The 12610-nt window shown below is 48.7% G+C and overlaps 1 protein-coding gene across 2 annotated transcripts; it reads left to right on the top strand.

Moving 5' to 3' along the window:
- Nucleotides 1-295: 295 nt before the first annotated feature.
- CBY2 (chibby family member 2) lies at nt 296-12047 on the top strand. Of its 2 annotated transcripts, XM_033105208.1 has the most exons (3): nt 296-370; nt 676-756; nt 10845-12047. In XM_033105208.1, exons 1-3 carry the CDS (start codon nt 296-298, stop codon nt 12045-12047), a joined length of 1359 nt encoding a protein of 452 aa, XP_032961099.1. The 2 variants fall into 2 exon arrangements, with proteins under 2 accessions (XP_032961099.1, XP_032961100.1); XM_033105209.1 differs by lacking the exon at nt 676-756.
- Nucleotides 12048-12610: the final 563 nt, after the last annotated feature.

Here is a 12610-nt window from a genome sequence, read left to right as displayed (position 1 = left end):
TTGGTCTGGAGTGAGTTCAGTTTGCATTTTTTCCTTCTTAAGTGATCCAACTCCAAGGAGAAGATGCCATCTCTGGAGAGAAGATAGGGATCTCAGCCCAGCCTGGCAGAGGAGATGTGAATAGCAGTCAAGATGACCAAACAGGAAGCTAGTGTTAGGGCTACTGTGTGTCACACTGACCTGGACCAGCCATGTCACACCAAGGTAAGCTCTTCCTGACCATCAGAGGCCTCATTCCCGCCTGAGATGCTCAGAGAGAGACCATGAGCCCTGAACACTGCCATATTGTTTTGTGATGTCACCTCTGGAATGTTCTGAGTGTTTTGGTGACCAACTTCTGCACAGGACCTATACCTGGCACCTAACGTTGGTATGACTTTTTGCTTGAGACAGAAATAAGAATCTTAGAAAAGGTAATAATAGGTGTAAGTATGTCTGCTCCAAAGGCTTTCGGAAGGCTCTGAAACCGGTTATAATACCTGTCTTAACTTATGTTCAGACATCGCTACAGCCTCTTGTCAGACACGATCTTCCCGTTCTTTGAGACTCCGATTTTCATGATGTACATAATTGACGAGGGGATAAGTGAGTCGGAAGTCCTCTGTTTTTCAGATGAGCAGTTGTGGCCCGGAGGAAGGGCTGGGGAGCAGATGTCTTATTTTCTTTTTTCCACAGCTCTCAAGGCCACATTGTAGAAGAAAAAGAGATACCAGATCTGAAAGCCTAGAAATTCCAATCAATGTGGTTCTACCTCAGGTAGGGATAATCACAGAAGAATGTAATCTACTCGTTTTAGCCACAATAACCCTCTTCTTTCAAAACTCGAGCAAAAGATGTTGTTGAACGAGCAGAGTCCTCAGGACCTCAATTCTAGTTGTGGGGCAGCTGCCAACCAGCTCTGTGCCTGGCAGAGGACACTTAGCCACTCTGGGCCTTGGGTCCCTCATCCCTCGAATGAGGAGAGTGAGTTAGGTGGTCTGGTAAGACCATCCAGCCCTAACACATGAAGTTTCTATGACACTCTGAAATACGCCAATCATCTCGAAATTAGATCTTCTGGTAGTTGTGCAATCACGCTGGATTTCTAGAGGAGAATTACAACTGGCCTTGGAATCAAATGCATATGACTGAATCCATGAGGAGAAAACCTAATACAGACCAAGGAGTACAGACAGGGCCATTTGGAGGTGTCAGAGAATTAAGGCCAGCTGTATACCAAATATACAGAGCGTAAGGGGGTGGGCACGAGGGATTCAGAACGGAGGCCAATGAATGGATGCAGTGTTGACAGGTGGAGATTCTCAGGTCTCCCCCACTGAGCCCTGGTGGGGTTCTCCTGATTGCATTGTTTCTACCGCTGCTATGTCACAAAGGGGGCAGCCTTGCTTCTCCAGAGTCACCTAAGGCCCAGTTGGAAGACCATGGCACTGCAACCAAAAAGGGTGAAATGTAGAGTGGAGGAGTCCAGTGCAGAGGTAACTATGTGAAAGCTCTGTCCGGGGACGTGTAGGGACAGGATTGATCACCTAAAGCTCTCTCTTTCTTAAGGATTTTCAGAAGGACACGATTAGAAAGAAAACCTCCAGCATTCTTTCTATAGGTGGAGGTAATTGTAACAATCTAGGCAACTGTGTTCAGCAGGAGGAAAAAATATAGGACACAGAGCATTCTGGCTATTTGTTTTCGCATATCCTTATGACGCTGTAATGAACAGACACTTCTCTGTTTCAGCTCCTAAAGCTTAGAACATACGCTCACTTTCTCCTGACCATCAGGATGGCTTGCCCGCAGGGTTTCTGCCGCTGTAGGAGCCCTGGCTGAGGTCCGATTCTTTCCACATAAAACACGTCTGTAATTCCATTGTCCACTACTCTCCCTATGGTTGGGTCGTTCTCAGCCCAGAGAAGTCAATCTTTGCTTTGCTAAGGGACTGGGAGAGGGTGTCAACCCGAGGATGGGTTGGGGTGGGGATGGGAAGAGGGTATGAAGCAATGGTCACGTGATGGAGGGATCTGGAAGTCTTCCATCTACACCTAGTGCAGCTCCCTGCCTCCTCCCAGAAACAGCCCCTGCAGGAGAGCAAGGAGCAGAACTGGGGAGTGGTTTAAGGAGCTTCGAGCGTGTTCTGGGGCCTGTACTGCAGGTCCTGGTGCAGCTGCTGGGGTCTAGGAGGGCACGGGATGAGAGGATACCTGCTGCCTAGGCACGTGTGCCCCACGTGGGCAGATGTGGCCTCACGGGTGCATCTGCCACCGGGACACAAGTCATGCAGCAGGTTTCAGACACCAGCCAGGATGCTTTGGGCAGGGGCGCTGGGGGAGTGGTGTGGGTGTCTATAAGTTTAGATTATGAGAACAGCGTCACGACCAGGGCTTGGGGGAAAGGACTGATGTGGTTGATGAGGGAAGCAGGACTATTGGTTGAACACTGCTTTCATCATGTGTCGGGCCATGCAAGTGCGAGGTGGACACTGTAAGTACGGGAACTGGGAACCCGGGAACCCCACTGGTAATGGCAGAGCTGGAGTTGGGGGCTTGAACCCAGGCCAACACCCACTCTCTCTGTTATATCGGAAGATGGGCATATGCCACGTGGCCGGGCCAGGTCAGGTCTTAGTCCTCTGCTTCTCTTGCTTTTAGGAGATAGCCCTTCCTCTCCCTGCATCTTAACTGCGTGCCCGGAGCTCCCTGCATGTGTCTGCCACATACTGCTTTACTCTGGGACGAGTCCCTCTGTTTCAGAAGGGAATTGCCTCAGCAGCTCTGTGACTTCAGAAAGTGCCGCTGGCCTCCTAGCTCCCAATCCGGCCAGGCATTGGGGCTTCTCAATTACATTGCGAATGCCTGTGACTCACTGTTCCTTATCTCCCTTAGGTCTTTCCAGGTCTTATTGATTTCCAGTTTTTCTTCCTCACATTAAATATTTGTGTTTTCTGATCTATTTCCCTCCAGCGCATTCACTTGCAAGCCATCGATGTTATTTCCTGTCCCAGCTAGCTGCCCTCTTGGTTCCTTTTGTACACAATGATTGAGTTCTCACAGGCATTTGCATTTCCCTCCCTGGTGAGCACTGTGTGTGCATTGCAGGTGTTGTTTAAGGCTAGATCACTAATGAAGGGTCACACCAGATCAGAATGAGCTCTGGAGGCCCCCTCCAGGCTCCCTCATGCCCCCAGTTGCCTTTCCTCAATCCCCTTTGTTTGGGCTTGTTCTTCAGAAGCTATGGAACCGGCTGACAACACCCATATCTCTGCAAATTTGAATGACCTGTTAGGAGGAAGATTTCATGAAATTCTGTGTTAAACAATTAGCTGAAACTACCACACATGATGGCATCTTTATAATTCTATTAAAATCAGCCACGTTGACTTGTGAATTATTTATGAAAACCAGCATTGACTTTATCATGGTACCAAGGAGCCGAGTTGATTTGAAACTATGAGAATGAGCCTCAGCCTTGTCACGCTGTCTGGATATCAGTAACACATCGGCCTCTTCTTCCAGCGTCCTGGGCCTCTCAGCTGGCTGAATGTTCTCTGACGGTAACCCTCAGTACTGTTGGCAAAGTAGGTGTTTAAAAGACTTGGTCGACAGGCTCGGAGTCTCCCGGGCATTGGACTACTTTTCTGGTCTGTGGTAGCCGCACTTCTCCAGGAGTGGAGAGACCGTCAGAGCATCAGCTAAGCTGGCTAGTCACTGTCCAGTCCTATTCCAAGGCACATTAGATGGGAGGCCACCAGCCCCAGAAACCACTCCAGAAGGTCCCACTCAGAGTCCTGTTCCTTAGAAATCCCGTGGCATCAGTAAGAGGCGGTCTTATCACCTCGCCTTTTCCCTTTGTCTCTTGTCCCACCCCCCGTTCTGTCCACTGGCCACTCTTCCTCCACGCTGTCCACTTGCCCGGAGGCCAATGATCTGATAAAGCCACACCGTTATTGGTCCTTCCAGGACCAGTCACATTTAAAAAGAAATTGACGGAGAGGGCAGGCCTGATCCTAAGGAAAGACTCCCACCTAAGGATGGGACTCAGGCATCTGTAGGAGATGCTTGTGCCCAGGGTCCTTCCTGGATTCCCAGCATGAACACATCCTAGGAAACAACTGTGAGCACATTCTCCTGAGGGCAGGGAAAGCATCATGACTCCCATAGGCAATTGTATTTCCCTCCTTCACCCATCTTCATATCCCATTCTTCCATGAAGAAGCCAACGTTTTCCTCTCCCACCTGCTGGGTCTGTGTCCATATGTGAGGGCATTTCCCACAGATCAGGGAGGAGACAGTGCTTTTTTCAAGGGCGATTGGACCGTGCTGCCATCAGCTCTGCCTCCCAGGCTTAGGAGAACTTTCTGGGGTGTTCCAGGGACTTTTGTTGTCCCACGTCTCTTGTCAGGGCTCAAGGACATCAAGGGAAGATTAGTTTAGCTCATGAAACCAACCCTGTGATGCCACTGGTTGAGGTGACCTACTTGGAACAAGACTGGAAGTAGCCTGTGACCTACAAACACAGGCTACGGAGACCTGGGATTTTGCACCTCACCTGTCTGCTTAGCTCAGATGCTCGCTTTTTGGAAAGCCCTTTTACAAAGAAATATAGTCAGCGTTTGCTATTGTACTTGAGGCCAGGAATGTTTTAGCCTCACCAGTAGGACTGGCCATCTGTTTGGTCTTTGTGACAGCTCGCCTACCACCTTCTGGGCCTCTCGCAACAACCTCAGGAATTAGGTAGCACAGCTACAATTGGTTCGTTTTAGAGGTGACATTCAGAGAAGCTAGATTACGCAGAGATGGGTCTTCTGAGCCCAAAGTTACTGGTAATGTGGGGGACCTCTACCCTCATTAGATTATAGGTTCAAGATTGTGACATGGACAGCCGGCATGCACGGGGCATTTGTGTGCGGGGGCAGCTTCCTGTAAGGCTACACAGGTGAACCTACAGTTTTGTGGAATTGACATGCGGAACACCCCACTGGTATAGCATTGATATTGTTCAGCAACAGCTCTGCTCTTTAAAAACATGGATTGCAATGAGGACATAGCTTCATCAGACAGACTAAGCTTATTAAGACAAATGAAATCACCACTTTTGTAGGCCCCAAATGGTACCATGTTAACAATTTCACATATTTCAGCCTGGTATCTCCTGCTTACCTGTCAGTGCATTTTTGCTTGTTTGTTCATTGGCAAGGACTCGTTATGCCTCTGCTGGATATGAAATGTGCTGTACTAGCTTTCAGGATGAGGGATGTTAAAAAGATAAGGGACAGGGCACTGTCCTTAGAGAATTGCAGTTTATTCATCTGGGGAGTGATGGGACAGAACAGGAGAGAACCACTGCAAGGTAATGATATCAACAGATGCAAAATAAAACATCTAGGCATGGCGAAGAGCTAGAATAAGCATGCAGTTTGGAGTCAGCTATCTCGGTTTTCAACCCTGGCTCTGCCCCCTTGCTGGCTTGTGTTCTGAGGTAGAGTCATAGTAGATCTTTTTGGTGGGATATTACCTATGAATATGGAAATCATTTAGCATATTGTCACATAATAGTCGTTCAGTAAGTGTTATTTCCTTTTCCTTGTTCTATAAATCTTCCTCTAAGGAAATACTAAGCAACTTCTCTTCCAAACTCACAGTATATCCTTGTGTATCTGTATCTCTCTATAAACAAAGAAAATTTATTCTTCTATTTTCTGAACTCTACAACAAACTGTCTGAAATGGGATAGATGTTAATAAGCTTTCTGTGGATGGTTGTACAGGTTGTGCACTGCAACAGCAGTTGTAAATGGCACCCTCTAAAGTTCGTCATTGTCTAACCTGCATAAACATATGGGGTGGCTCTGAATCATGTGAACAGCCACATATTCTCTATATGGAAACATAGGCACAGAAATGAAGTGATCTGAAAAGGTCACGTACTCATACAGTATAGACCCAGGACTTCCTCCAGGTTTTATGATGTCTGGTCCCCAGGTCCACGTACTTCATTGCCTGGAGTAATGCTTGTGGCACTTTGACTTCTCTCATTTGCACCAAGAAATAACTGGTGCTATTCACTGATATTTCAAGTTGACTGGATGTTCCCGGATGGCAAGGTCTGAGACCAGATGCTAAATTAATGCTAGTTGATTCATGAACATAAGTGTGGAGGAAGAATGTTTACAAGAACATTCAGAGTGGGAGTAAATTAGGGTAAGGTGGTTCCACACGGCCAAGAAAGAGCTTTCTTTTGAGGACCAAGTCCAGTTGGCCTGACCGGCACTGGGGAAATACCACGGGAAAGAAAAAATTTGTCTTGGCCTCATGTTTCCCGAAAGTTCAATCAGGATCCTTGGCATATCTGAGATGCTGGTATATTTAGTAGTTTTCCTCAAACCTTCGCACTTTCAGAAATAGAAAAGGTGCTGTTTTACTTTCACCTCATCTTGGATAATATCAAGGTGTCTTTGTGTTCTGTATAAGAAACTAGGCCACGAGGTGACATTGGACTTGACCTTCTCGGTTCTGCCTGGGGGTAGGAGGAAAGCTAGTAGGACTGAGTCATAAGAGGAGGATCTGGCTTCCCGGCTAAGGAAGTAAAACCTATTGGTCCATTAACATTTTCGGGACCAGGTGCTCCTGGCACGGAACAGAGAAGACAACAGAGTCTGTCTGGGCAGTGCTGGCCATTTAGCCTAGATGTCAACTAGGCTGGGAAAAGAGGGCAGCTGGGGCATATTGGTGCCCATTTACAAACCTGGATCCACTGGACCAGAGAAAGTTAGACTAAGAGAGCATTTAGACATAATGCCACTGACCCTTCATTAAACTGTAAGGGAAACCAAGGTCAGAAGGTGAGAAGATGTGAACAAGGTCACCTGATGGCATGCATAATTATGGACAGGGCCCAGAGACACAGATAGTCCATAGCGAGGGACCCACCACTACATGTTAGGGTTTTATTTAGTGCACTTCTGTTGAAGGGACAGTCGAAAGTTCATTGGGTACCCAGTCAGAATGTGGATACAGAGTAGCGACAGCAGACGAGGGTGATTTCAAGACCATCACGGGTACAATGAACAGGTATATACAGAGTGGTTTTTTCTTTGGATGTTCAGTTGGATCAAGAAGAGTCTCTCTCTGCTTGAAATCAAACAGTTCGAAAAAAAGGAATGAGACGTCAGGGAAATTTGAACACTGACTCGGTATTTGCTGATGCTAAGAGATCATTGTTAAATTTTAAAAGAATGATAATGGGATTGTGGTTTTGTTTGAAAGATACGCATCGATGTATGTGTGAATACAATGACCCAATGTCTACACTTAGCTTTAAAATAACCCAGTGGAAAAATAAATAAAATAAAATAACCTTGTAGTGCCAAGGGGATGGTACTGGAATTGGGTGATGGTATATCCGAAGAAGTGTGGTCTCGATTTGATAACTGCTGGAACTAGGTGATGGGTATATGGAATAATATACCCATCTAACAATTACTAGACTATTCTCTCTCTCTTTTATATTTGTTTGAAATTTTCCATAATAAAAAGTTAACAAAAAAGTGTCTTGACCCCCAAAGTACTGCAGATCCTTTGATAAATCCATGGCGATACCCCATATGTGTTCTTCACACTGAGAAGTTCAGGGAGTCAGAACTGGGTTTGCGACTCAGTATGTGAACTGACGCTAGTTATTTAACTTTTCTGAGGTTCAGTTTCTCCGTCTGTAAAATGGGAATAATAATAGAACCTTATTAAGTCCGTGTTGTGAGGAGTAAATGAATTCGGGAGGTAGATTGCTCAGCTCAGGGCCTAGCACAAAACTGAGGCTCAGTATTTGTTTCCTTCTTCCCTTTCCTTCTCAATATTGGAACCCGTGCCGTTGACTCAAACCACATTTTCCGTAGCACTGTCATCTAGAGCAAGATGCTTCTGAGGTGGAACCCTCCTCGTTTCCAGTTTAAGGATGCAGAGGGTCTCTCCAGTTTTACTCCTTTTTAACCTTGGCTAATTGCCCCAGAAATCTGGATCAAGGGACCTTAAATTTACAAGGACACGATGAGGACTACCCACACTGAGGTTCATTCTGATCACAGGTTCAGCCACAAGAGCCAGCATGCTTTCCCAGTTGAGAAATACGAAAACCGTGGAGGCTGGATTTAAAATAAATAAGGTTCTGGATGCAGAATGCCCTCACACCCTCGCTATCTGGAAGATTAAGCATATCCTTACAGGGCTAATGACATGTGCTTATTGCAAAGTTAATGGCATAGAACGATGCCTTCTATTTATGTAGCTCTTTGGGTCTTAAAGTATTCTAACCAACTTTACACACTGTGCAAATTATATTCTCTCTCTATATGCATATACGTAATATATGTATTAGATAGCTAGATAGGTAGGTAGGTAGATAGAGAGAGAGATATATGGCAGATAACCTGACTTGTTTTCTAGCTTCTCTATCTGTAAAATTGTGAAAATAACCTAAGAAATAAGGAATTGATATTTGGAGAGTCTTGTGATGTACTTGGACGATGTGCTTTCGGTGTATTGAGAAGTAGTTATCGTGATCTTATTTTTATTAACATTGTTGCTGCAGCTGCTGCCTCTTCTCCAGGCTGCATTTCACCTGCTCACCACTTTTTGAATACATCCCTGACTTCTTCCATTAGTGAAACCTACTTTTCCTGATAACAATACCTTACATTTCTATGGCGCTTGGCAGTTTTGAAAACACTTGTACATTCATTATCTGATTCAGTCTTCACAGCGGTGTTGTAAACCAAGCAGGGCACATATGATTTCCACTTGACAGGCACATTTCATTAACTTTCAATGTCGGAAGGTACTTTTCAGACCCTGGAGTCTGACTCGCTGATCTGGGTCTTGGAGAGGGTGAGAGAGCTCTTCCGTTTCACACTGCCCATCAGTGACAGAACCAGGATGAGAATCCTTGTGACCCCAGCCTTGACATCTTAGCCTTTAGCCCTGCTGTAACTCCCACCTGCATATCCTACCTGGCTTAGCGCTGTCCCAACCACCGGCAGCCAGAATCACCTGAGAAAGCTGGTGAGAAATGCAGCTTCTTGGACCAAAGCCCAGACTGAGTGGATCAGTCTTATAAGTAGGAAGCTCCGAAACCTGCACTTAAAACACACTCATATGATTCTTCTGTCCTGGGAAGTGTGCGAGCTACTGGTTTGTTGGATGTAGGCCTTGGAGGCCGATCCCCTTTCCATGCGGTGGTCTTGAGGCGCATGGCTGCCCTGGTGAATTCGTTTATGAACTGCCGGGCATCCTCTGCTGTCTTACTTACACATGCTGAACTCTCACTGCACAGTGATATGTCTGTGATGGTGCATTGCCTTTCCAAAGTCATCAGCAGGGGTCTATCAGCTTGTTTAAAAACTTAGGTTCAGGTATACAAAACAGCATAGTGATTAGACATTTACACATTTCACAAAGTGAACAGCCCAACAAGTCTGCTACCCATCTGACCCATACGTAGTAATTGCAATGTTAGTGACTATATTCCCTGTGCTATACTTTACATCCCTGTGACTATTTTTTAAATTATAGCTGACATTTACTGTTATTTTATATTAGTTTCTGCTTTGAGCCCACACTGTTGGTAGATGTTAAAGGGGCCGCTGGCAGGACAGACTCGGGTGATTAAGAGTGGATAATTAGCCCAACTGGGGCAAGAGAGAAGGCAAGGCTGAACAACAGCACTGCCATTTTGGACGTGGCAGTTTGGGGGGCTGTGGGGTGCTTCATGCTGCTGATGTGCCCAGGCCAATGGTGGGTACACATCGGCAGCTGGGCTAGCTGGAGAACAATGTCTGCTCCTGCTCTCTGGTGACAGAAGTGTGCCCGAGCCCACGCGTGGTGCTTTTTTGGACATTACCTCTTTTCATATTAAAACGATCTCAGTGGCACAGGGCAGCAGATACAATTATCCCAATTTGAAAATGTGAAAACTAAAGCTCTCATAATTTGCCCGTCTTCCTGAAACTAATAAAATAGCGGGGCCACGACTCGAAATATTTGGTTGACTCCAAAATCAGTGCCTTTAACCTCCACAATATAGAGTTAATTCTCATTATGGATGGATTCTGTATTTGTGAGTTTGCCTGAATTTTATTTCCCTGAAACTTGTTTGTAACCCCAAAACCACTACTCAGGGCATTTTCGTGGTCACTCATGGACACGCACAGAGTGGTGACGCATTTGAGTTACGGGCTTCACGTTTTCAGCTGAGGAGCCTTCTTTCAGCTCTCACACCGTAAAATACTGTCCCGGTCACGGTTTATTTAGTACCCTGTTTTTGTGCTTTTTGTTGGTGATTTCACTGTGTAAAACGGCCTTGCAGGGCAGCGCTGAGTGCTGTGTAGTCTTCTGTGCAGGGGAAGTTGTGGTGTGCCTTACAGAGAAAACAGGTGTGTTAGGTAAACCTTGTTCAGGCGTGAGTCACAGTGCTTTTGGCAGCGAGTTCCATGTTAATGACCCAACGGTATACATTACATGAGGTGTCTTTCAACAGAAACAGACATCAAAAGGTTATTTGTTGAATGGCTGATGGAAATGTGGCCGAGGGCTGGCAGGAACCTAACCTTGTATTTCTCCTAGCAGCAATGGTTCTGCGTTCAGTAATTCAGACTTCTTGGCGATTTTCTAGAACCAGGATTACAGGGGATAATGAGCACCGAGTGTATGTCCTTGCGAGGACCCCAAGAGTGCCTCCTGTGGCCAGGCCAGACCAGGCCAGGCTATCAGACCTGGTTTATCTTGCGGAAGCCTGGCCTGTCCCGATCAGCCACCTTGGGTGTGTCGGTCCCTCTACTAACTCCGGCTTCCCTGTTCTCTCCCGCAGAGGGGCACAGCTGAGCCCTTCCTGAGGCTCCACAACTTGTACGCCAGCCCGCGCTGCGCCAGGCAGGCCGTCCTGCCCCGGCCGAGCCGCGGGGTGCTCAGCCAGCACTCCTACCCCCTGAATCGCTTCTCTTCGGTGCCCCTGGACCCCATGGAGCGCCCCACCTCCCAGGCGGACCTGGAGCTGGACTACAACCCTCCCCGCGTGCAGCTCAGCGACGAGATGTTCGTCTTCCAGGACGGGCGGTGGGTGAACGAGAACTGTCGCCTGCAGTCGCAGCACTGCTCTCCGCCCTCCTCCTTCCACCACAAGCTGCACCACAAGCGGCTGTCCAAGGAGCACGTGCTGCAGGAGGAGAACAAGGTCCTGCGCGAGGAGAACAAGGCCCTGCGCGAGGAGAACAAGGCCCTCCGCAGGGAGAACAAGATCCTGCAGGTCTTCTGGGAGGAGCAGAAGGCCCCGAGCGGCCGGGAGGACGGCAGGGCCGCCAGCTCGGCCCTGGACGTGGCGCAGAAGGACGCGGCCCCGCAAGCGCACCGCAGCAGGGAGGGCAGCACCCTCCAGCTCCTCAGGGAGGAGAACCGAGCGCTGCAGCAGCTGCTGGAGCACAGAAAGGCCTACCGGGCCCAGACGGAGGACAAGCCGGGCCCTGCGGAGGGGAACAAGCCGGCCCCCTCGCCCCACGAGGAGCCCCACGGCCCCGGGCTGCTCTCCGACCAGGGCACAGGTCTCTCCGCTCCCTTCGATGAGCTCAAGGGGCCCACGTGCCCGCAGGAGGACCGCAAGACACTCCGCGCCCTGCGCGAGATGGTCAGCAACCTGGCCGGGCCGTCCGGGGAGGAGGAGGAGGAGAGCAAGGCGGGCCCGGGCCTGGCGGACGGCGGCCAGACCTTGGAGCTGCTGAGGGAGATGAACCAGGCGCTGCAGGCCCTGCGGGAGGAGAACCAGAGCCTGCAGGTCCTCCGCGACGAGAACCGGCTCCTGCACGAGGAGAACAGGGCCCTGCACGTGCTGCGCGTGGAGCACAGGCTGTTCCAGGAGGAGAACAAGGCGCTGTGGGAGAACAACAAGCTGAAGCTGCAGCAGAAGCTGGTCATCGACACGGTGACTGAGGTCACCGCCCGCATGGAGATGCTCATTGAGGAGCTCTACGCCTTCGTGCCGGCCAAGAACAAGGACCTCAAGAAGCCCAGCAGGGTCTGAGGCCGCAGGGCGCCCGGCCGCACCCAGCTTGGACCCAGAACATTCGGCCTTCCTCGCCGTCACCCCCCAGCTCTGGCCCTTTGCAGAGCAGAGTTAGCGGCCTTCCTCAACTCGGAGAACTAATAAAGCCCTGACGAGCTGGGGCCAGTGACCCAGGGTGCTGCTCTGCTTTTTCCTTTCTTTTTGATTTTTTAGAGCAGTTTTAGGTTCACTGCAAAATGAGCAGAAGGTACAAAGATTTCCCATACACCCCCATACACCTCCCGGTAGGCACAGCCCCCCCCCCATTATCCATCCCCCCCCCACAGCCATCTATTACAGCTGATGAACCGGCACGGACAGCTCATCATCACCCAGAGTCCACAGTTTGCCTTAGAGCTCACGCTGGGTGCTGTGCTTTCCATGGGCTTGGACATATGGATAAATGACATGCTTTCACTTATTGTGTCATACAGAGTAGTTTCACTGCCCTCAGAATCCTCTGTGCTCTGCCTACCGCTCATCCCTCCCTCTACTCCACCCCCATTCCCCAGCCCCTGGCAACCACTGAGCTTTTCATTGTC

This window comes from Rhinolophus ferrumequinum, chromosome 4, assembly GCF_004115265.2.
Source record: "Rhinolophus ferrumequinum isolate MPI-CBG mRhiFer1 chromosome 4, mRhiFer1_v1.p, whole genome shotgun sequence".
NCBI lineage: Eukaryota > Metazoa > Chordata > Mammalia > Chiroptera > Rhinolophidae > Rhinolophus > Rhinolophus ferrumequinum.
Note: the sequence above shows the minus strand (reverse complement) of the source record. Positions and strands in the feature narration are given on the sequence as shown.

Coding starts and splice junctions, on each gene's coding strand:
- CBY2 (XM_033105208.1), top strand. CDS start 296: ATGTCACCTCTGGAATGTTCTGAGTGTTTTGGTGACCAACTTCTGCAC. Junction 371..675: donor ATACCTGGCACCTAACGTTG/GTATGACTTTTT, acceptor TTTTTTCCACAG/CTCTCAAGGCCACATTGTAG. Junction 757..10,844: donor TCAATGTGGTTCTACCTCAG/GTAGGGATAATC, acceptor TCTCTCCCGCAG/AGGGGCACAGCTGAGCCCTT.